Source organism: Pantherophis guttatus, chromosome 1, assembly GCF_059756535.1.
Source record: "Pantherophis guttatus breed Tessera chromosome 1, ASM5975653v1, whole genome shotgun sequence".
In the NCBI taxonomy this organism is placed as follows: domain Eukaryota; kingdom Metazoa; phylum Chordata; class Lepidosauria; order Squamata; family Colubridae; genus Pantherophis; species Pantherophis guttatus.
In genome coordinates, this window is record NC_142063.1 from 77,576,599 (window position 1) to 77,600,752 (window position 24,154).

The 24,154-nt window shown below is 36.0% G+C and overlaps 1 protein-coding gene across 1 annotated transcript in view; it reads right to left on the reverse strand.

Moving 5' to 3' along the window:
- CRY2 (cryptochrome circadian regulator 2) overlaps window positions 1-24,154 on the reverse strand; it is a 35,095-nt gene that overhangs the window by 6,604 nt on the left and 4,337 nt on the right. Inside the window, exons 2-11 of the mRNA XM_034417431.3 lie at window positions 22,888-22,996; window positions 15,589-15,731; window positions 9,140-9,324; window positions 7,239-7,327; window positions 5,718-5,858; window positions 4,305-4,616; window positions 2,341-2,492; window positions 1,867-2,069; window positions 1,100-1,189; window positions 631-764 (exon numbers count right to left, since the gene is read on the reverse strand). Of these exons, the coding sequence (XP_034273322.2) occupies window positions 631-764; window positions 1,100-1,189; window positions 1,867-2,069; window positions 2,341-2,492; window positions 4,305-4,616; window positions 5,718-5,858; window positions 7,239-7,327; window positions 9,140-9,324; window positions 15,589-15,731; window positions 22,888-22,996 (1,558 nt within the window). The remainder of the gene's footprint in view (window positions 1-630; window positions 765-1,099; window positions 1,190-1,866; window positions 2,070-2,340; window positions 2,493-4,304; window positions 4,617-5,717; window positions 5,859-7,238; window positions 7,328-9,139; window positions 9,325-15,588; window positions 15,732-22,887; window positions 22,997-24,154) is intronic.

Below are 24,154 nucleotides of genomic sequence, written 5' to 3' on the forward strand. Positions count from 1 at the left end.
ACTGTTCACAAAATTGTCACTTCTGATTGAGTTTTTAGAAAAATGAAATAGAAGTATTTCTTCCTGACAAGCAATTCTGATTGCACAAGGCATAAATGTACTAAGAAAAGAAATAAATTTAGACTCAATATTTAATAGTGGAAAGACGACAATCCTGCAAATTTTCAAAGACCCTACATTGTAACCCTGAGGGTAAATCTAATGCAAAGGTAGCAATCTGTGGACTAGGTGAAACTTTCCTCTTCAAGCCTCATTTTGTAGTTTCCATGTGCCTGAATTTCTGCAGAAAAATGCAGAATTTGAATGGATAATTTAATTGAGCCCAAACATAGAAACCAGAGCCATTAAATTCTGTTTATGAAGTAATGCACTTATTTTCTCTCAAAACAACATTCCAAAAACTAAGGAGGCTCAAAATTTTACCTTCCTCCTCAATCCTCTGGGCTGTCCCCTTTATCATCTTTACACTGTTGTCCCAAAGCAGTAAAGGAATAGAAATCCAAATTATTTGACTGGGTCATTGCACACCCCAAATATCTAACATTCACAGAACAACAGAATAACAGAGTTGGAAGGTACCTTGGAGGTCTTCTAGTCCAACCCCCTGCTCAGGCTTCTATAGCTACTCACTTGCAAAAGTTCTTGTTGTGGGTTCTTTGATCCCTGATGTACCATCATCCTTGCTCTTTTGTGGAGCTCTTCACTGTTTTCTTCCCCAGCATAACATTTTCGTTTTGGAGATGTACACTGGGACTGCCTTAATACTGTAAAAAGACAAGTAGAAGAGGTGCCATTAGACCTCTCCTCATCTTCTAGAATCTCAAAAGTTGTCATTTAGGCTTTCAAGTTTTTACTGTGCTAGATAGAAGGTACATATCCCAAACTATATGGGAGAAAGTGCTTTAATTGTAGATTTCTGTTTACCATTTTGCTTCAGAGTTTCTCACTGAAGGTGGTACCATGTTATTTCTCTTTCACTTTTAAGCCACTATTAGAATATACAAATCATTCCAAGAGGTTTATTGAAGCTATATTAAAAGTGAAAGTGTGGTCTAATGCCACTGAAAAGTTGCATAATTTGTGGAAAGCACTTGCTCACTTGTATTGCTGCAGCTTCCATGGGCTGAAGGAAGGTCTGTGGTTATATTACTGAAGTCTTCTATACAGGATGGGACAGAGGCCAATAAACCTGAAAAAAAAAAGGACATCTCTATTAAAGAGCAGGCCTACATTTTCACTGTGTCTTAAAGTACATTCACACATTAATGAAAGACAAAATTTATAGCTCAAGGTTGAACTCTGGGGTCCTTGGTACTCTCTGAGCTTAGTTGCTTTCTTGCAGATGTTTCATTACCAAACTAGGTATACATCATCAGTGCTAACAGGGAGTGGGCATTGTTATTTCTTGATTTTTTTAAAAAAAATTGATTTATATGCCGCCCTTCTCCAGGGACTCAGGGCGGCTTACAATGCGTTAAGCAATAGCCTTCATACTTTTGTAATTTATACAAAGTCAGCTTATTGCCCCCACAAACTGGGTCCTCAATTTACTTACCTTAGAAAGGATGGAAGGCTGAGTCAACCTTGAGCCTGGTGAGATTCGAACTTACAGTAATTGCAGACAGCTGGTGTTAATCACAATGCTATCAGTCTGCTGAGCCACCAGGCTCTTTTGCTGGTCCAGTGTTAATCTTGGTGTTAATCTCTGCTCATCGGGGTGTTGATATCAAATTAAAAAAAATCCACTCCCTTTTAGCACTAGTGATATTACCTAGTTTTGTGTGTGTGTGTGTGTGTCCCAGAGCTGATGAGTCTTGAGCAACATACAAATGTAATAAATTATTACAAATTATTAAATATACATACAAAGGCCTCTGTAGCGTGAGAGCTGCTGATAAATCTGCTTCATGCGTTCAATGTTTAGTCGACTGGTCTCTGCGTGGTTCACCATGGGTTTGGGATAGTCTATCCCAATTATACATTTTGCTGCTTTTTGAACCGAAACAGGCGCATTCCAGGGCTCGTAGATATAGCGTGATGGAAAACCTTTCAATTGGGGTAGATACCGCCTATAGAATAAATCAATAAGGACTATCATTAATTATTGTAACTAGTTTATGTATGATGTCAGCTAGCCCAATTATGTAAAAAGATGAGCTTGTATTCTTATTTAATAGATGTTTTACTCTACTTATGCAAGACAGCCCCTGTTTGGGAACTGACAATCAAAAACTGTGCTACCAAAGGGGAAAAAAGGGGATAACAGGGAAAAGGAAGAGTAAATTTTCATTTTGGCGTTAGTGTGACAAAAGCTGTGGTGACTTCAGCCCATATGCTCACCTAATGTAGTCACCACTGGGATCTGTACGACGCCCAAACCCAACAGGACAGTAGCAGTGAAAAAACTGCTGGAAGAAAGCACTGCAGGAAAGCCACATCCAGCTACCTGCATTCACACTGAAATCTGCATCCAGAAGCAGCTCATCAAATACCTGTGGAAAGAGAAAGAGAGAAAATGTGAGGGAAGACTTTCACGGGAAGCTTGAGTGGTCTGAATCAAATACTCTCTTCAGTGGCGGGTACAATTTTGATGTGAGGGAAAGAAACAGAATTTTAGACCGTGGATGTATCATGTTTGTTGCTGATCTTATGTCAACTGTTTTGGAAGCCTTGTCAGCTGTACAAAGTTCTGATGTTTAGTGACCCTGATCCTGGAGAATGAATCCAATTAACTGCTGTGCATTTTATGTTGTACATTTTATTTTTATATTACTCTCCTCCCAATGAAGCCAAGAGCAATGTGTGCCTTGTTGAAGTATTAACACACATTTTCCATAAAATTTCTTGATAAAAACAATCTGTGTTAAACCAACCTCCATAAAATAATAAAACATTATTATTTATAGCAAATAACAAGCATATTTATAACAAATTTAGATTCAAGACAGTCTAAAAAAAAACAGCCTGATCTTGGGGCAGTTGTTACCTTGCACACATATATTGAAATGATATTTTGAATAGGACAGAGGAGTGGTGAACAAAGAAGTCTTTAAATGACAGAATAGAATGAGCTGAAGCAACTAAACTTGTTCTAGGAGAAAAATCCATAATTGAGGTGCCACCATCACTGAGGCCCCAGTTCTATCCACCATTCTGCAAGCTAGGCCCACTTCTACTGCTGATCTTAGTGCAGGGTGGGGAAGCAGGCCTTTAAATACCTATATTCTGAACTTCTTAGTAAGACTAAGCTATCCTTTGAATTTGAAGGCACAAAATGCTTCAGAAGCACTCATGTACCGTAATATCTGTTTGCAACTCCTTAAAATAGTTGTCCCTTCCCTAAGATTGTATCGCTCGGATTGCAGTATGATGTGCTTTAAAGTGTTTAAATATTTAGGGAGTTGCGGATAGATACATTAGTGTCCCACACATTTCAAAGGATATTTTTGTTACTGAATCTGAAGCCCTGCACTGCTCTACTACTTACATCTTAATTGACTTAATGTCAACACAACCGGACAGTGCAGCATATACATCAGTAGTATACATTCACAATTAACTATCCCAGTAGTTAATTGATCAGCTGATTTCTGCAACTCGTGGACTATTTTCAATGGTAGACCATGATGCAGTAATTCAGTCATGGAACTGATAGAGCCTGATTCCTGAAAATAAGCTACTGTATTAGGCTCCAGTTAGGCAGAGTTTGCACAGCAATGGAAAATGGATATTATATATGTGTGTAAATAGAGCCATGGTGGCACAGTAGTTAGAATGCAGTATTGTGGCAAACTCTGCCCACAGCCAAGAGTTTGATCCTCACTGGCTCAAGGTTGACTCAGCCTTCCATCCTTCTGAGATCAGTAAAATGAGGACCCAGATTGTTGGGGCTAATATGCTAACTCTGTAAACTGGTTAAAAAGGGCTGTAAAGCACAATGAAGTCCTATATAAGTCTTAAGTGCTATTTCTATATTAACACCATGAACTAAGTATCTATAGAAACACAGAAACTATATATAAAAAAGCCTAATGCCACTAAACTATATTCCAGTTGAATTTGATTTCTGGGAATTTGCCCAGAAAATGTTCCTATCATTTCTGCTAAGATACTATTTTCAAATCTTTCATTCATGCTTTCATTCCTTAAAAGAGACTTTTTATCATCAGGATTCTTTAAGAGAATACTTTTCCTTTATAAGGGAACAACTGTTTCAATTCCATATGGGCTATATAACCATCCTTTCTTAAATCATCATCATCATCATCCTTCAGTATTTTTTATCACTTTCTGACATGACTCACCTTCACTCCAGATTCCCAGCTGATCCAAAGATCACCTCTGGTTAGAAAGCAGGCTACCGCATGCCGGGCCAGATGGTGAATCCAACCTTCCTGTCTCAGTTGAGTCATAATTGCATCAATCCAAGGGAAACCTGTCTTGCCTTCTGCCCACTTTGCCAAAGCTTCAGGATTCCTGTCCCATGGGATCTGGATGCAAATAGGATTGCCTTCCATGCGATCAAATTTAGGATTATTTGTGGCAGCTGTGTAAAAAAATTCCCTCCAGAGTAATTGGCCATAGAGCGACAGAGGTGGAGTGTTGTTCCGCTTCACCTAAAGAGGGAAAAAAGATCATGTCATATTGGATGCATTTCTGTCAGTCACCAAATCAATTCTGAGGTAATTTTGGTTCCAAATTAAACCTACCCAGGGAATAAAGTTTTAGGAACCTTTTAATTGGAGAGCCAAGTATTTTGAGGCAGCAAGCCACTGAACTCTTTACCACATATTTGATAATCTGATAAGAATATTTGCTTAAATCGTTTTTTTTGTCTACTGGAAAGCAGGACATTCAGAATAATAAAAGCAAAGCACTTTAAAATATCTGATGCAAAAGGTAATCCTATGAATGCATGTCTAGAAAGTATGAATTGAATAATTAATTGCATTTAAAATCCATTGTTTTAGATTTTATGTTGCTGTTGTGTACATATTTCCTTATTTTCTAAAGGGACAAAATACACACATAATTTTAAAAGAATATAATTTTAAATGTGGTTTTGTTGTATTCATTCATTCATTTTCATTCATTCATTCATTCATTCATTCATTCATTCATTCATTCATTCATTCATTTTCCCTGTGACAACAACCCTGTGAGTTGAGCTGAGTGAATGACTGGCCCCAAGATCACCCAGCCAGGTTTCATGGCTACAGCGGAACTAGAACTCACAGTCTCCCATTTTCTAGACTACTGACTTAACCACTAGACCAAACTGGCTGTCATTCCATCATTGTACACATCATTGGTGGGTTGCTCCCGGTTCTGTCCGGTTCTTTAGAACCAGTAGTAAAAGCGGCGGGAGGCACCGCCCACCCACCCGGATGTCATAATTGACGATCTGTGCATTCGTAGAAGCTCCCGTTGTGAACTGGTAGTAAAGATAAGTAGAACCCACCTCTGGTACACATACTTGTAATTTCTTTATTTTACTTATAACTCAATCATATATTGTAACTTAAAAGCAGCCTAAAAGATATGAATACTCCCAGGTAAGGCTCAACATTATAGTAAAGTAGAAATAAATCTAAGGAACATAATACCTGGAAGGTGTGCATTGTTACAAGTAGAAATAAATTGGGAATTAATATATTCTACAAATCATTTCATTTCCATGTGTCCACAAATCTTCTTTCCAATTCGCATTTCCTCACCTTTTTGTAAAGTTCCCAAAGCCGATAATAGAATAAGCGGCAAGACAAGCAGCCAAACCGAAGAAAGGGACTCAACCCTGTGGGGCTGGCCAATAACGAATTGGCATTCATCCTTGGCCGTTCATAGTTTGCAACCCATGCCTTGAAGACATCAGGACAGAATAAAATAGAAGTGAAAATAAAGAAACAAAAAAGAAAAGAAAATATAAGAAATTTATATAATTGATAAAGAGGATTCGGTATTTCTTGATTAAAAATGTTGCTTGCTTTTATGACCAAGCTTATAAATATCTTCAAATATTTATGCATGGGACTAGGAAAGACATTTTAGCAATTCAAAAATAATGTCAGAGCCTGTAGCAATATTTGGCATACAATATCTGACTCAATTTTTTTAAATATAGGCCCCATGTTTCATCACAGAACTAAATTAATCCCTATGGTTATCTAATAGAACACGATTTCTTGCAACACAACCAACTAAGATCAAATTAAATACAGAATAAAGGTTGAGCTAAATTGCCAGGAAAAAAAGTATATGAAAGATTAGCTTTATAAAGGCATCAAATGGATACTCCAGAGTCTTGGGTTTTACTTTTACCACATACTGAGGCATAGCTTGAATCTTGCTCAGATGTAATATACAGTTTAATCAAATTTTCAGGGAGGTGGCAAGATTTATACTGAATTAGAATCATTGCCTGCAAATTACATTTGCTTGCATTTGCAAATAATAATAATAATAATAATAATAATAATAATAATAATAATAATGATAATGATAATGATAATAATGATAATATTAATAATACTTGGTTGATACCCAATCGGGCTTTTGAGCACATGGCAATAAGGCCAAGTGCTTATTTTAGGGTTCAAAAAAATATAAGACAGGGTCTTATTTTTGGGAAAATATGATAGGACGCTGGCAGCAACCCGTATCTACCATTAGCATCAGTCAACGGTATTTGTGACACATTTTTAAATGATCAGTTGACTGAGTTTCATGTTTAATGAATAAAAGAGATAATAATAATAATAATAATAATAATAATAATAATAATAATAATAATAATGAGACTCCAGTTAAATATCTATAATAGAAACATTATGGAAAAAGGATTTGAGGGGAGGAAAGCACAAATATTATTTTGGATTACGATATTTCTCTTACGATATATCTCAGCCATTAAAGCAAAAGGATTCTATGCATATTCATTAGTACATGACACATTTACATCTCAAAAATATAAGGCAATGCAGCTTGTTCTAAAGTCAAATGACTTGGAACAGTGGTTCTCAGTCTGGGGTACACAATACCATCACAAGGGATCCGTGAAGGTTTGAAGAAATGTTATGATTTAAATTTTAAGTCAAGTCTTGGGCGTCAATGGCCATGGTCTGTGACTACAAAAGGTACTTAAAAGGAGTCCATGGTGAAGAAAAGGTTGGCAACCAATGACTTAGAAAACATAATCCTTCCCTGAAAGGTAATTTTGAAACAAAAATAGAGATGGTTACCTTTCTTTCCAAATGCTTATCCAGACGAGTTAAGGCTTCAGTCTCCCCTCCCTGCCAAACAGCTGGAGCAAGTCCCTCAGTGGGAAAGCCTGAGTGAAAAAGGAATGCATCTATTAACTTAAAATTCAGGCAGCATGATTAATATCTCAAGTTGTCTCAGAACTGTTTGCCGCCATGTTTGCTAAACCACATGCAGAACTGTTTAACTTAAAATGAATAACTGGAACTATCAGAGTACATCTTTAGAAAATAAACCCCTCATCTGATACATGAATGCAGAAGCTGCAGCTTATGCTATTAAAACAGAGAAATATCTTGCTCTTTTTGAAAATCCTTTTATTATAGGGTTTTTAAAAAAGCTCTTATTGAAAAAAAGATAGGGGGTTACGAATCAAAATGGCAACAGTCCCATAGAAAGTCCTGATTTAATAATGGTAATTAAGGACTGCAAAAATAGCCAGAAATTATCTGGGTGCAAATACATACAATAATAAAAATAATTTTAAAGATCAACTTTCAACTGAAACCAAATCTTTTTTTGCTGGATTAATGAACAGCCAATTAGAAAATACCTAGCAGAGAGGGAAAATTAATTTGTTTGTTTCCAGAAAGATCAACAGCTATATTTATCAGTGACAGGAAAAAGAGAAAAATGTACTTGTGATTTATGGCTTGGAAGACTAGAAAAGGATTAGAATTGGAATTAGAATTAGAAATGAAAAGAAGGAAATTATGATGTAACTTTAAAGAAATAGGATAAAATATAAATGCGTTTATAACTAGGATAACATACATCAGAAGCTACTTTATAATCAGAGAATACATTTTAACCATCTGCTGATTGCGATATAATATACTGTATGGCATTCTATTCTCAACATTTCTATAGATCCAAATATAATGGAAAGATAATAAAACTTAAGAGAAGATTTTATTAATAATAGCAATGGTTGCTGAACCATATCATTTTTTGGACTATGGTCAAAAGATTAGCAGACAATTAACTATCTTGTGAATTTCAAATAAAAATGAATGATACTTAAAGCCAGTCAAACACGCTAGAAACTTCTGGCTTCCTAAATAAAGTTTTATCAACTGGGGAACATAGTAATATTAAAAGTTTTTTGAAATGTTATATAATCATAAAATGGAAATCAGAGCAACACAAAATTGTTTTAAACATTGCATACTAAACTTAATTGCAAATAGTGCTTATATTTTATTTCCCCTGACCTATCAATTTATTCATTTTTCACTGCTACCTAAAAATTATGCTGCACTTTCACACAATTCTGGGTTTAAGATATTATTCCGTTTGTCACTATCATTTTATTATATTTTTATTTTCTGTTGCAAATTTCTCAAGCCTTCTTTTGAATGCTGGGATAAAAAAATAACTAATAAACACTGTTTTGCTCAATTATATAAAAACAATGTCTAGTCACTGAATTATTAAAATGTATAATAAAATATAATATTAAAAATATAATATAATATAGAGTAGAGTATAATGGAGTTTTTTTACTCTTTGCTCAACACGAATAATTGTGATGACCTAATGGAGGATATTCATGTAGCTGTCTATAATTGCAGAAAAGTGAGATGAATGGCTATATAAACAGAATGAATGAATGAACAGAATAATATGGGCACCACTTGAAGACCTGAAGGGATGGGTTAGAGACAGATCATCCTGGAAAAGGGCTATCCATGCAAGAGTTAACACTGATTATATCTCATGGCATATAATCAATTAATCAATGGACAGCTGATCAGTTCATTTTCTAAACTTCAGAATGTATAGATAATGCAAAGATTGCTTTGAAACCAAAACAAGATCAGATTAAATATGGAAGGCACTTCAGCCCATCTAGGAAGTGTTCCAAACCCACCAAAATTACCTAGTTCCTCTAGAGATGGTACTCCATAGGTTTCATCGTGGTTCTCTTGGATCTCTGTCTTGCACATCTCCATTTGTTGGCTTGTTATGGTGCTGACTGGCTTTTTCGGCAGGTCCATGCGACTAATGATGGCCTGAAAACGTTTGTAAGTGAGGGGTGGTTTGTGTCCATTCAGCTCAATAATCCTGCAGGATAAAGAAAAAAATGAAAGAACAGTTTTGTTTAGAAATTTGTTTTCTATTATTTGCTTATTTGCTATTACAGATCCAGTCTAATGAGAAAAGGATAACCAAAAATGCAGCAGTTCTGGAAAAAACAACATCCAGAATCAGAACTAACAGAATAAGAGGTAGAATATCAACATTGATTTATAATACAAAATAAAGTATTCACAGAAGTAAAATTGGAAGATCACAAAGGTCTACCCAGGGCAAAGAAATCAAAGCTACTTTGCCAGAAGTAGCTCGGATTGTAGAAGCAAATCAAGGTGAATCCAGAATTCCTACAGAACCATTCTCATTCTCAACTCTATGAAAGTTGAGACTGGCATGACTTTATCTATGTATTTGGTGTTTGACTCAGGGAATTAAAACAGGAATGGTGAAAAGTTTACAATGTCAGCTTTTATTAAACACAAAGCAAGAAACGTCTTGGAGTGTATATCTCCTCTCCCTCAACATTATGCAGTGTATTCAAGGACTTTTGACTGTACATTTATATTGTTTCTTTTTTGGAAAAAAAAAGTTTCAAGTATTGTATAACACATTGAAAAGAAGCTAAACCAGCGTCTATGAAGGCAGCAGCTAAATTCGTTAAAAATAGCAGAAAGATATTTTTAGGGTATTTTTTTAAGGAAGTACTATTTATATGTGATCATGAATAATTCAAATAACTTTGTGAACCTTAAAATAACACTTTAAAAATTGGATCTGCATCTGATTTTTAAATTTTATTTGGGTTGAGCTAAAAAAACCAGAATGGGTTCCATGTGTTTCTCTTCCTCCCAATCTAGATGTAAAGGGTTACAGTCCACCCCCTCCATACCCTTATTCCCAAGAGGTAGCACCTTTATAAATATTTCTAATGCCAGTATGTATATGAACTACAGAAAGAGAGAAAAGCAAAACTGTTTTTGTCATCATCTGTGGTTTGAGGGGTTTGCTTGGGGATATGTGTTTTATTTCCAGGACTTTATAATCTATAGTTTACACTCTTTGGGTGCTATGCATATATATTACCACATTTATTATAAATCCTGTAATGTACTGTACTGAGTATAAGACTGTTCCATTGAAAATACTCATACGAGGAGCAGTATAGAGTCTATTGTCTGAAATTCAAATGCATTTTACTATATTAGATACGTTTAATATTTAAATAAGAGACTTCCATTTAGTTTGCTGCTGAAGAAATCTGGACTTTAAATTTACCTTAAATTTATTTCATCACACTAAATGATGTCATTATTTGATTTTATTTTTTGAATGCCCTAATTCAGCATGTCATCATTTCATATTTCATGGAAACTGGATTGACAAGGTATTGCTGCCCCCCAATTAAACAATTAGATCTACATTTCCACGTACTAAAAATTCTACCACTTCTTGAAAACCAGTACAATAGCTCAAAACCAAGAATAAAAAAGATACAATGAGCAATGTACTGAAACTAAATCTGCAATAACTTATATATTCTTTGACTAGCATTCTAAGTTTCAGGAGTCTAGTGATTTGGTTGCCCCTGCTTGTATGAAACACAAAACTATCTTTACATAGTTCAAACTGGAATAGCAGAACTGGGGGAAAAAAATTCCTGTATAAATAGGGAAGTGTCAAAAGCGTGGGGAACTGCATCAAAGAATTCTCTACGTAGTTTACAATTTTTGCTCCTAATAGGAAATCCTGTCACCCATTTAACCAAAGGATGAATTTTTGACGTCACTGCTAGGTTTTCAAATGCAATCATCTTCAAATCCTCAATTCCTGATCCAGTTCTAAGGATAAATGTTTTGCACTGAAGCAACAGATCTGTAACAAACTCCAGAATAAAATACAGCACAACAAAACAAAACAAGAAAGCTTAAAAGAAAAAAAAAAACAGGTCAGAAAAGAAAGTGTTAAACAAGAATGAAGCTGCCGTCTTATATAAAATCTGAAGCAGCCAAACAGCTTTCTGCCCAGCCCCTGCAGCCAATCCTCCTTGTCACCCATTTATGCAAACGGCGCTTTCAATCCAGACATGTGCCTGACTTTCCTCCAGGGCGGCACGTGTGATGGGGAGGAGCTCCACGTTGCTTAGCCTTTTCAATGAGCTACGCTCACATGCGTGGCTTTGTGACCCAACTTTCTAACAATGCAGAGCATCCACAAAGGGACCGTGTCTTTCAACCCAAATGTCAATCCCTCTTTAAATAACAAAGCTAAAAGCAATCTACAAAAACGAGCATTAAGTGCATTATAGAGCAATGGTGTGGCTATTGAATACAAACGAGAAACCAGGTTAAAGAGCATGTTCTAGTTTCTGCAATTGCCAGCATATTGATCGTGAAAACGTAAAGTCAAAGCCCTGCTCAATAGGAGTCTTTAGGGAAGCCTCTTTCAGCTGTAGTTGTTCAATTTTACTATGATGGACTATGAAAAACAAACTTTGCTGGGATACCCAAGCAATTCTAAAAATTAGAACTCTAGGAAAAAGTTTCTCTTTTTACAAGAGCAAATATGCTCTAGGAGGAAAAAGCTAAAAACAGACAGGTAGTTCAAACAATATAAGCATTTCCCATTTTCAAAGGGATACAAAAACTTCTACAGCTGAAGAAAGAAAAGCTCACAACTGTTTCCCCCCCAATTATTTGCAATATGTTGCTTCATCCACAGAAACCCTACAATGAAACAGTACAAGGCTTATTTGATTACAGGTTTCAAAGCTGCATTCTAAGCAGCTTCTTAACTGATTAACATTTAATACTGGTAAGGGATTGCTATTCTCAATGTCCACCAAGATAGAAATTTTCCAGACAGCCCATCTTGGAGGGAATCCAATATTTAGACAGCAATACTTTATAAGCCAGAAGTGTGATAAACTATGAGATGGCTTACAGCCCTGCACAATTTTAGTATTGTGGTCTGCAAAACTTAAAAAAAAAATTCTCTTTAATTGCACAAAATAGATCATTTCAAGAGCTATGCAGGCCTAATCTGCATCAATTGAGGGTCTTGCTCTCTAGATTAATCCTTCCCTTAAAAAGAAATTAAAAATCATTAAGAAATAGAAAGAAAAATGTGTATTTTTATTTTCTCCTGAAAAATAAAAAGGGCTTCCTAAAACTTTCATTTTGAATGATACCTAGAACAATGGTGAAAGAATGTTTTCAACCTATGAAATCAAGAAATAAACTAATATGAAGAAGTCACAGGGGGAGGGGAGGGGGAGGGGGGGTTAGGGAGGAGGGGGGAAAAAGGGGGAAAAATTTGTATTTGAAAAACTTTTTCAATAAAAAAAAAAGAAATAAACTAATATGTAAACAATGAAGTCTGTCTCAATGTGCTAAAATATGCATCTTTCTCCCCATCCATCTACCCACTTTTTCTCAACCATTTCCCCCTGAAAATTCATACTCTGCCTTACTGTTTGAATAAGTGGAGACTTTCATGCAAAGTAGGGTTGGTTTCTTCTGTTTTCAGTGTTAATCCTTTGCCTGTCTGCTTTTCCTGAACAGACAGAAATCATGATGTGTTCTAATTCCTCAACAATTCAGCAGCTTGCTATGCTGATTGTAACATTTATATGATGCTACAATAATGTTTATGGTGTAGTGTTAAGATGTTAGACAAGGAGTGGGATTCTGATCCACCCTCTGCCATGGAAGCTTGCTAGCTGATTCTGTGCCAGTCATTCTTCCTTAGCCTAGTCTACTTTTGAAGGGGTTTTAGAACATAGAATCATAGTCCTGGAAGAGACCTTGGAGATCTTCTAGTCCAACTTCCTGCTCAAGGCAGTTTTATACCATCCCAAATGGTTCCCCAGTCTATTTTTGAAAACCTCCAGTAATGGCACACCCACAACTCCAGGAAGCAAAATATTCCATTGATTAATTGTTCTGTCAGAAAATATCTCCTTGCTTCTAGATTGGATCTTTTTTTGACAAACTTCCACCCATTAGTTCTTGTACTGCCCTCTGGTGCTTTGTAGAATAAGTCAATCTCCTCTGTGACAGCTCCTCAAATACTGGAAGACAGTTATGATGTCCCCCTCCCCAATCCTTCTTTTCAATAGGCTAGATCCATGATGGCGAACCTATGGCATGCGTACCCAAAGTGGCACGCAAAGCCATGTCACCTGGCATGCATGGCTTGCCTGTTTGTCTTCCCGGTTTCTGGTGTGCATGCGTGCATGACAATCAGCTGTCCATGCGCGCAACAGTGCTGAAAACCAGTGTGTGCATGCGCGCCGGCCAGCTGATTGTCCGGTGTACATGCACGCCAGAACCTGGAAGTTCGGCTTTTCCAGAGTGCAGCCCCAACAAGCACGCGAGCGTGATGTTTCCGTGAAACCGTCGCCATCACTGGGCTAGATGTATCTAGCTCCCTCAACCATTTAGCCTCCAAACTCTTTATATCATTGTTGCTCTTCTCTGCACACTTTCCAGGCTCTCAACATCTTTTTTGTATTGTGATGATCAGAACTGGATGTAGTATTCTAAGTGTGTTCTCACCAGTGTGGTATTGTTGGGGGGGGGGGGGAACAGAAGGAGGGATTGCTATGTTCATTCAGCAAATTCTCCCAATTTCTGACTTTATGCTGCTTCTAAATTTCTGGAAAATTTACCTCTCTAGTCAGCCAGCACAAACTTGACCCTGCCAATGATTCTGCAAGAAAGCTGACAGGATCAGTTCTGTTTCAACTCTGGCCTCTCATTATGCAAGACCTGAGGCATTCTTACAGATTTATTCGGTGCACATCATTCCCAAGGCAGGGTGCTGGTAGTGGTGGTAGATTCAAGCCAAATGAGCACTAGTTGGAGCCGCCCTGCATCGTTTGTTTGTGCCAGTTTTCTATCCCAAAGAAATGAAAATATTGGGAGGAGAGAATAAATGAACATGTTGCTGCTAACTCTGCTCCATAAAGTTTTGTCTTCTGATATCAACCAGCTACTGGATGACGCAGATGGCTGGGCTTGGCTCTTGGCTCCAATCCAATTCTCCACTATTCTATGATGTATCTAATCTCTGGATTACTTCTGCTTGTCTTTTTCCACACGCATTTCAAGTTTGAAAACTGGCACAGGCAACAACATTACTTCATATATCTTCCTATTGAACTATAGATGTGTTTGTGTTCCAGTAGACTGTTCACATAGAGCAGGCTGGAATTAAAGAGAGGAAGGTAGACAAGCCATAGTCTACAGGAATTCCACCTTGTGGACCAGTCGCTCTATCCAATAGCCTGCAATTTCAACTGCTACATCTGGATGGCCAAGACAATATAGATATATGATTCGTACACCATAAACCATGCTATCTACCACCATAGACCCTGCTATCTTTCTTCATGAGTTAGTTTGAATGATTTGCAGCATGATATCTGGATTAATTTGAGCTCCTTTTTCTTGGGGTTTTCAATACTGAAAGTAAGGCTGTCCAGTCAGGAATGACTCAGGATTGCACATCCTCCCTAACTGGACTTGACAAGACTAATATGTGGTCTCTCGCATTCAATACAGCTTATGTTGAATTTAGTATTCTATTCAAGTGGAGCTAGTGCTTTGGAAATGGAGGAGTTTCATATGACTCCGCTTCTATGAACAGATCATTCTCTGTATAAACTACAGGTCTGAAAAATGGATTAAAAAGGTCAATTCCTGGCACCTGATGGATATGGATGTTTTCCTGAACTCATGGAGAGATTTTCCCACGTTGTCTATTGATGACACTATTAATACCTTGGATACTGACCCAGAGATGGCCCAAACTGACACTATTAAACCTTTGGTTTACTAGGGAGTTGGCAGCTATGAAGTACAGGATATGGAACATTAATTGCAGTTTAAGTGAAGAATACTTTAAAACGGATCAGATTGAACATGGCAGGAGGCCATCAGCATCCACTATTCTTTAATAGAAAAGGCATATTTTTCCAATAGCAACAGTAGATGCCTGGACTTTAGTAGATTTGCAGCAGGTATAACTTCTAGTTCTAGTATTTGCAGACATAACATACTTAGTTTGCATTTTATAAATATAAAATTAATTTCTCCTTATTCCTTTCCCATCTTTCTCAGAATACAGGAGTTTGCTATATATGCAAACTGGTAACTTCTGTATCTATAGGACCATAACAGAGAAAATGAAACCCTGACCCATTTTACAAAAAAATAGTCTCCCAAGTCATCTCCTGTACCAATCCTCAATTTTGTTTTGTCTTCCCCTTAGACGTTCATATGAAGATCTTACCTATCTAGGTCATAAAGGGTGTGTGAATTCTCTGTTGTCACTTCTACTCCTGCTTCCTTAGCCAATTTCACTATAGCTGCATCTCTCTCTTTTCCAAAAGGCTCTGAGTCATATTCAAAAGTGAGATGGGTCACCCCCCATTCCTGTAAAAAAAGCAGAAAATATCAGATAAATACCAATGCAGATCATTAAAATATGGTAGTAATATTCAAAACAAAATAATGACAAAAATCCAACCGTAGAACAAGGGGAGAAAATCCTTTTCTAAAGATTTGGAAATAGCATGGTTTTTTTTCTCCAAAATTCTCCCATGACACTCTTTGCTTCTTTTTTATATTTTTTATTAAAGATTTTTTAAAAAGAAAATAAAAACTAATGCAAACGTATATAAACTAAGAAAAAGAAAACTATCAAAGAGAAATCTAAAAGTGCAAGAAGGGGGGGGGAAGTAAAGTAGAAAAGAATGAAAAAAGAAAAAAAGAAGTAGCTTCCAATAATCTTTGCAGCAGTTATAAGTACAATTATATATTTACTTCTTACTCTTACAACTTAACTCTTTTCTTTCTATGATCATCTATAAAGATTTAGATGTTTAATCACCAAAACCATAAATCGTAAGTTCATTTTTTTCTATTTCACGCAAAAAGTCCATAAGGGGTTTATGGACATTGACTTTTCTCAAATCAAAGAAGTTGATTTAGCCATCTTAGCAGATTTCTTCATCTTCAACATTCATTTCTCCATTGTGAGTATTGCTGAATCTTTCCATCTTTGTGCATACAATAATCTCACTGCAGTTATCATTTGCAAAAACAAAGTACTATGACTTTTTTCCCAACTGTTTGTCCATCACAAAAGAAAGACCTCTGATCTCAATTCTATATCAATCTTTAAAATCCTCTGAATCAGTACGTTTATTTGAATGCAAAATTTTCTAGCTTTTTCATATGCCCACCAAACATCATCTTCTTCCTTCTTCTTGTTCACATTTCCAATATAAGTTTGAAGTACTTTTATACATTCTAGACAATCCCTTGGGTGACATACTGTATAACCCCTTTAAACATTTCTGAGCACCTTTCTCAGGTTTTCCTCATGCATCAATTTCTCACATCACATTGAACATTAAAGTTTAACAGCAACTTTAACAGAAGTCTGAGAGATGCACCAAAGACTTTAGGGAATTTTATAAAGATCTGAGGTCCCAATGTGTGCAGTCAGTTTAAAGAAATGGTGAATATTGATGTTAGCATTCTCTCTAAGAACAAACTTCATTTTAAAGCAAAAGTGCCTATTTAAACGAAAGTAGCAATAGTAGTTTCTATATAGTGGAGGACCCTTCCATAAATATGTAGAAGCCAATAAATTAAAATGACCAAAAGATCTTCAGCAAGTGTGTAAGATATATGGAAACTTGGAAGCATAGGAGTACTACAAGTTCCACAATACCTCTAGCCATGTAAAAAATAACTTGCCCCAGCCCATCTCAGCCCAACTCAACTCAAACACATACATGCCTCAGGGCAGTGGTGAAATCCAAATTTTTTTACTACTGGTTCTGTGGGCATGGCTTGGTGGGCTTGGCAGGGGAAGGATACTGCAAAATCTCCATTCCCGCCCCACTCTGGGGACAGTTTTTGCCGGTTCTCTGAACTACTCAAAATTTCCACTACCAGTTCTCCAGAACCTGTCAGAACCTGCTGGATTTCACTCCTGCCTCAGGGTTAAGCAACCTGGTTCTTTTTTGTACTACAGGTTCCACAATACCTCTAGCCATGTTGGCTTTAGCTGATAGGTAATATCTGGAACATTGGAAAGATACCAGCTTGTCTATCCCTGATCTACCTGGTGCAGATTGATGATGAGGACAGGTGTCTTTCCAGTATCACTAACACAGTCCATGTTATCTCTTAAAGGCAAGCCAGAAGATTTTATTTCTAAATGAATCCAGGGTTATTGATGAAGTATTTAGCTCCACACACCAGCCCAAACCTAAGAGGGTTAACAGAGAGTAGGGGCTCCACTCTACACCTCTGACTAAAAGGAAATAAATTCAGTTAGTGTATGTGAGATTATTAAATCAATGGTTGAGGAAAGCTGAATCATATAATGATGAACTTGCCTACTCACAAATAAAAAGATAAATAATGGGGGAAGTTTTAAAAAAAAGCCTCCTTAAGCCATTAAATGCTCCCAAAGGATGCTTCCAATACTGTAATAGATACTATTACAGTGTATCTATTATACTATACTATTTCATGCTATAGAGCATGAAAGCATCTCTGAGACTGTCAACTACTCATAAATGTGGGATCTTTTAGCTTTCTGTAAACACTGAGGAGAAAAAAAGAAGTCATTGTCTTCCAGTTCCAAACAATTACTGTAAGATTCCCGTTTCAAGCTTAGCAACAAAAATCCATGGTAGTAGTTTATTAGGTTCCTCTCTATAAGTTCATCTTATCAACATGTATTAAGCATTGAGTAATATAGCTATTATTAACTAATAACAGCTGCTTGGCCTGTGCCCCCAATAGAAGTCCATTGCATTGGGGGCAACTGACAGGATACAGAAGGTTGTCCATCATCTCGGTTTTTAATTTTAATTTTAAACTTTTTATTCTACTTTGTTCTTTGCATTTTTAAACTTTTATTATATTGTAAGCTGCCCAGAGTTTCTGTATCAGTAAAAAGAGTGAGATTAGTTAGTCATAGAAATCCAATAAATAAATAATATAAATAAACAAATAAATAAATAAGCAATGTTAACCATGCAGTTCTTTGCACCAACAAGTAAAGATAAGCAACATGTGGTTTACATAATAGAGGAGCTCTATTCCATTTCTTATTATCCTTGAATGCTGGCCATGTTGGCTGGCAAATGCATCTAACAATATCTGAAGTATCAGTGATTGCCTGTCTCTGAAATATAGCAAGCAACAAGACACAGAAGGCTCATCAGACACATAAGACACGTATCTCATCAGCATTTCTGAAATAAAGATCACCTGTTCAATTTCTTCCACTGATGGTTGGCCAGTTTCCTATGTTCTTAGAAGAATGGTTGGGTTAAAATAATCTCTGCTAAAATGGAGGACCATTTTGGGAGATAGACAAAGAAAACCCAACCTTATTGATTTTTCTGAATTGTCTACCTTTTTATTTCAACCAAGATATCTTTTTGGATTTCTCTGGGCTGAAGTTGGAAGCATGGTATTAAGTGGATGTTGTCCTACATAATGAGTTGATCCTATAGCGCTGAGCCATGGAGTGATATAAGATTGCATTCCATCCCCCATGCTATTTATGAAGCCACCAGGTAAAATCACAAAGAAGTTCAATTGAGGCACGATAAGTAGATTATTACATTCAGTTCTATTTCTTCCTGTAAGAGTCAGATGAGACTGTGCTAATATTGGACCTCTGCCTTGGCCACTATTAAGCCAGATAATGAGATGAAATGCTTACAAAACAAGAGTAACTAGAGGGTACCTAAATGAGAAATAATCTGATTATTTTTAGATGGGCACATCTAAACAGTACACATAAAAAAGGATAGTCTTAGATCCACTTTTGTAACTGAAAACTGAGATAACAACTGCCTGGATTATGTTAGTAACTACTCACTTGTTAAAATTATTCCTGTCTTTGCATTCCGGTCTGGGATGCTTTGGAAATGAAGAATGCTTTTTGCAATGCATTTATGTGAACCTGCACCAAAAGCCAACTTGGAAATTGCAGCTTGAACCAAATGTGATAGACTGAAGTTTATTATACTTCTCAGCCTTGGCAACTTTAAGATGTGTGGACTTCAACTCCCAGAATTTCCTAGCCAGCTTGTGGGGGGAGTTAGAGAAACTACTCTAAACCATTAACTATACAGTATTGATTTACAAGGCTGAGAAATACTGTTCTAGAACATTCAAAAGCAAGATAAAAGATTTCAAGAACGTTTACAGCCCCTTCTAACTTTTTGGAACATGTCAGTGCTCAAAAACATTAGCCCGAACAGTAAAGTGCATGTAAGTCTTTATTTTTTATCCAAAGGGACCCCCCCCACACACTTTTCAAATATATACTAATATCTTCACTTTCTCAGCTCTGCATGCCTTTAATGTCCACAAATACTCTAAAGAAACAACAGGAACATTGCTTTGATTCCTGTGGAGACCAAACAATGGAAATACATTTTATGGTGATGCACACATACATATCTACAATTTGCCCTAAAGAAGCTCTGTGAAGTAAGTACACATATTCAATTAAACAGCTGCAATCACAGATGAGGAATAGTTGGCATGTGTGTTGCCTTCTAATTAATCTTTTATTTATTGATTAGCCCTTGGGCCATATCAAAGTGCAGAGTTCCAGAAAAAAAATATTACAAAAGTTTGGTAAAACAATTTAAATGAAATTGGAATAACGCACAATTTAAAATGAAATTAGAATAAAATACGATCTAAAATGAAATCAGAATAAAATACAATAATTTGAGATACAAATTAAATATGATTAGAATTATAATTAACCTTCTAATTAACACCTTTACATCCTCGCAGGAAGCAAGGAAGGATACAAGGGAAAAGGCTGGGAGACCAAATGTAATTACACTTCTTTCAATTTCTTCATATAATATAAATAGATAAGCATGCATGCAAGATAATATTTTAAGTGTCCTGGATATATTACATTGTATCTAGTCCGCAGATACAATTCAGTACAAGAACAATGTATTTACTGAAAGTTAAAATTTTAGTCAATGAGTAAGGAAAAAGGATGATCTAAATCTTTAACCCGCTCATTTACATGTTTCTTAATCAAACAAATGGCATCATTAAAGCCCCTTTTTCTATTACTGGGGACCAAAATAATCTTTTATAATCTCAGCCAGAATTAAAGTTTAATAATACTGAACTATTCATTTAACAAAACAGGGAATATTTCAGCAACAAATTTGAAAAAAAGCCTAACCAACAATTATTGGAGTATGTATGTCACAATGTTAAGTTAAATTTCCTACTGGGCTATAAGAAAACTCTGTAAGACAAAAGATAAAAAAGCAAAACTGGAACCAAAAATATTGATGTCAGGGTAAATATTGAAGTTAATCTGAATGGCTTAATCCTATTCTATCCCCCCCCCACCTCCCCAAGTATATTAAGAATAAGAAATAGTGTGGCAAATTTGCAACTATAAGAGTGAACACCAGTATTAAAATTAGAAAAACGGAGAAGCAACAGCTCTTAAAATGAAATCCTGTTCCAATGAACTCCTTTTATTATATGGAGCAGGGCTGTCAAACTCCCGGCCTACAGGCCGGATGCATTATGTGCTGGCCATGCCCAGTTTAGCGAAGGGGGAAAAAGTCCCAATACGTCATGTGACGCCACCGTGACGATGTGAGTTTGACACCCCTGATATAGAGAAAGACTAGTAGGAAAAAGTATTTTTCAGAAAAAGTTATGAGTCAATTTTTCTACTTTTGCAAAACACTAAATCCTCAATTTAAAAGATATAAATTCAGCAGACTTTGGATCCAACGGATAGAATTTGTCCATACACTGTATGGTTCTGATCAACCACATAGATTTCTCCCATGATATATGGCTTTGCCATGCACCATATCATATCTGCAAAAATTTCACCTACCATTTTATGCATGTATAAATCTCACATACAGCTCTATGTGTAAAATCTCCCTTTTGCCATCTATGCATACAAGTAATGTATAAAATGCAAAAAGTTCACAATATACTTGTGTAAAATGTGATTCCCATTTTCTACGTGTGTAAAAACCCACTCAGATTTAATGAATGTTCTGTCTTTAACAGACACCGCTTCCTCTCGTAGTCCATTAAATCAAGGATTTACAGTACATATGATACCCATACCTATTTTCAGCTATAACATGCCACAGAATGGATCTGAATTAGTTTACCACTGAAAGAGGCAACATGGTTTCTCTAGAGATCTTAAATCCCCATCATTTTTGATAGCATGTAATGTTAGCTAGTTTGATGGGAGCAATTATCCAGAACATCCCTATAAACCCTAATATATTTTACTTTGCCATATAATAAGAATGAATTAGATCCTTTGTAACTTAATAAGCGAAGAAGCTTTTTTCTAATGGAAGGAGAATAAAACATAAGTCAGCATTCATCACTGAAAAGTACTGTATGCAGCATCCCTGAAGGCTTGAGAGAGTTAAGCAATCATAGCTAACATTACCCAGATTTACAGTTTATAAATCCATTACTGTTGGAAAATTTTCAAATTCTATATCAGAAGCATACTAGGAAAGAAGAAGGGAGTGAATTCAGGGCTCATTTCCAACCTGTTACTATTGCAATGTTATTAAAAACATTTGCTCCTAGGCTTTTAAGACAAAAACATCTGGTAGTTTATACAACTGTGTATATATGCACTTAGGCAATTTTTCATTCCTTTTCCATCCTACTCTTTCTTCTGTTCTTATGATTTTGCCTAGCCCCATCACAAAAATAACATACCCATAACTGAAAGGTCAAATATTTAGGCAAACTGTATCTACAGTATGTGCTAAAATAAAAACGAAGTACTTATGTTAGGCAGAATGAATATTTGAAAGATTATCAAAAGAGCTGTTAATTTAATAAGAAAAAACCTTTTAACTCTGTTTCATAAAATATTAAATGTTTAGTATTTACTATTTTAAAAATAAATTTAAAAATAATTCCTTTTTGGAAAAAAAAAACCCCATTCTAATATACTCCCTTGAAAGCCCATCCTATTTTTTTTTATTTTTTTAAAAATTTGATTTATATGCCGCCCTTCTCCGGAGACTCAGGGCGGCTTACAATGCGTTAAGCAATAGCCTTCATACTTTTGTATATTTATACAAAGTCAGCTTATTGCCCCCACAAACTGGGTCCTCAATTTACCTACCTTAGAAAGGATGGAAGGCTGAGTCAACCTTGAGCCTGGGGATATTCGAACTTGCAGTAATTGCAGGGAGCTGAATGTTAATAACAGGCTATTAGTCTGCTGCGCCACCAGGCTATTACTGGTATTTATTAGAATGCCACTACACAAAAACCATAAAACACTCTGTTCATGGAAGCATGAAAGAGAACAGCCGGCATATATAGAAGAGCCATATTATTATATATAAATACATAGGTATAGATACCATGATTTTAATTCAAATCCAAAAATAATAAAATATCAGTATTAGCAGTATAAGTTAGATTTATTTTTCAAATTTTACAAGCAAATAATATTCTACCCAAACAGGATTTTCAGATGTAGTTATAATCTTACTTTAAAGAGTCTTGGAAAAACATCAGTTGGCTGCCCTCGTACTACAAATAAACGGGAATTAAGTTTTCTTAAACTGTTGTCCAAATCTTCCAGAGACTGGAGCAAAAACCTAAAGAGAAGAAACAAAATGTAATCAGCAACTGTATCATCCCTATGAGCTAAAAAAAGGTTATAAAATAAATGCTATAAGAACTACTGCTTCATAGTTGAAAAGTATAATAAAAAATCTTGAAAGCCTCACTGGTTCTGTTACCCTCCTATTATTCTAAAGAAAATCAAGGCAGGACAATCTTGAGTTTCTTTCTCATTCGTTCACTCACTTCTCCCTTTTAAAGCTAAACTGATGTTTACATAACAGATGTTGAATGTCATCTTCAAGGTCATCTCTGTACACTTCTACAAATTGTCTAGCAAGGTACAATTAAGAATCCCTTGCAAACACCTCTTCTTTTTCCATACCTTTTCAAGAGGGAAAAGTTGTAGAAGGAAAGGGAAAACCAAGTATTTTACATGGTAAGAAGTTTCTCAATCTGAAAAATGTCATAAAAAGTACTTCAATGAATAATACATGCACACATCTAGTACCCAGAAAATATGGTTAACATGAATATGATCCTAGAGTTGAGAGATTATCGATTGATTCAGTTGTCTGGCCTCTTTCATTTATTTGATGGGCTCCTCCTCTGCCTCCTGCCATGAAGGCAGGATACTAAAATGGATAACTATCTCAGCATATAGCAGAACAAGGATATGTGTGCATTTTTTTTTCAGTGAAAGCCTACGCTAGGTCTTTGAATTATATGCACAGACCACTCTCCAAAATATAAAAAACTTAAAAACCTGAATGAATCTAAGACCAAAATTAAAATGGTTTAAGTCAGTTTAAATTTAGGTCAAAATAGATTCTTTAAACTTCTGTAAAACCTGGGGTAATTGGTTGGTTCTTTAAGTTCCCAAATATGACATCAAAAAAGATGACAAAAAGTTTTATTTTATTCCATCTAATGGTATCATCAACACCCACTATGGTTCTCACAGGATGTTTTTTCCCTTTTTTAATTAAATAACATAGTAGTTCCTAACTACAGAAAATCTATCCATCACCACATTAGATTTTCTTAATCTATATTCCCATCAAAAAGTCTGGGGAGGGCAAAACTGGCCTCCCCCCCCCAGAGGCCCTCCGGAGGCCGGAAACATTTTCGCCCTCCCCAGGCTCCTAGAAAGGCTCTGGAGCCTGGGGAGAGAAAAACAGGCCTACCGGGCC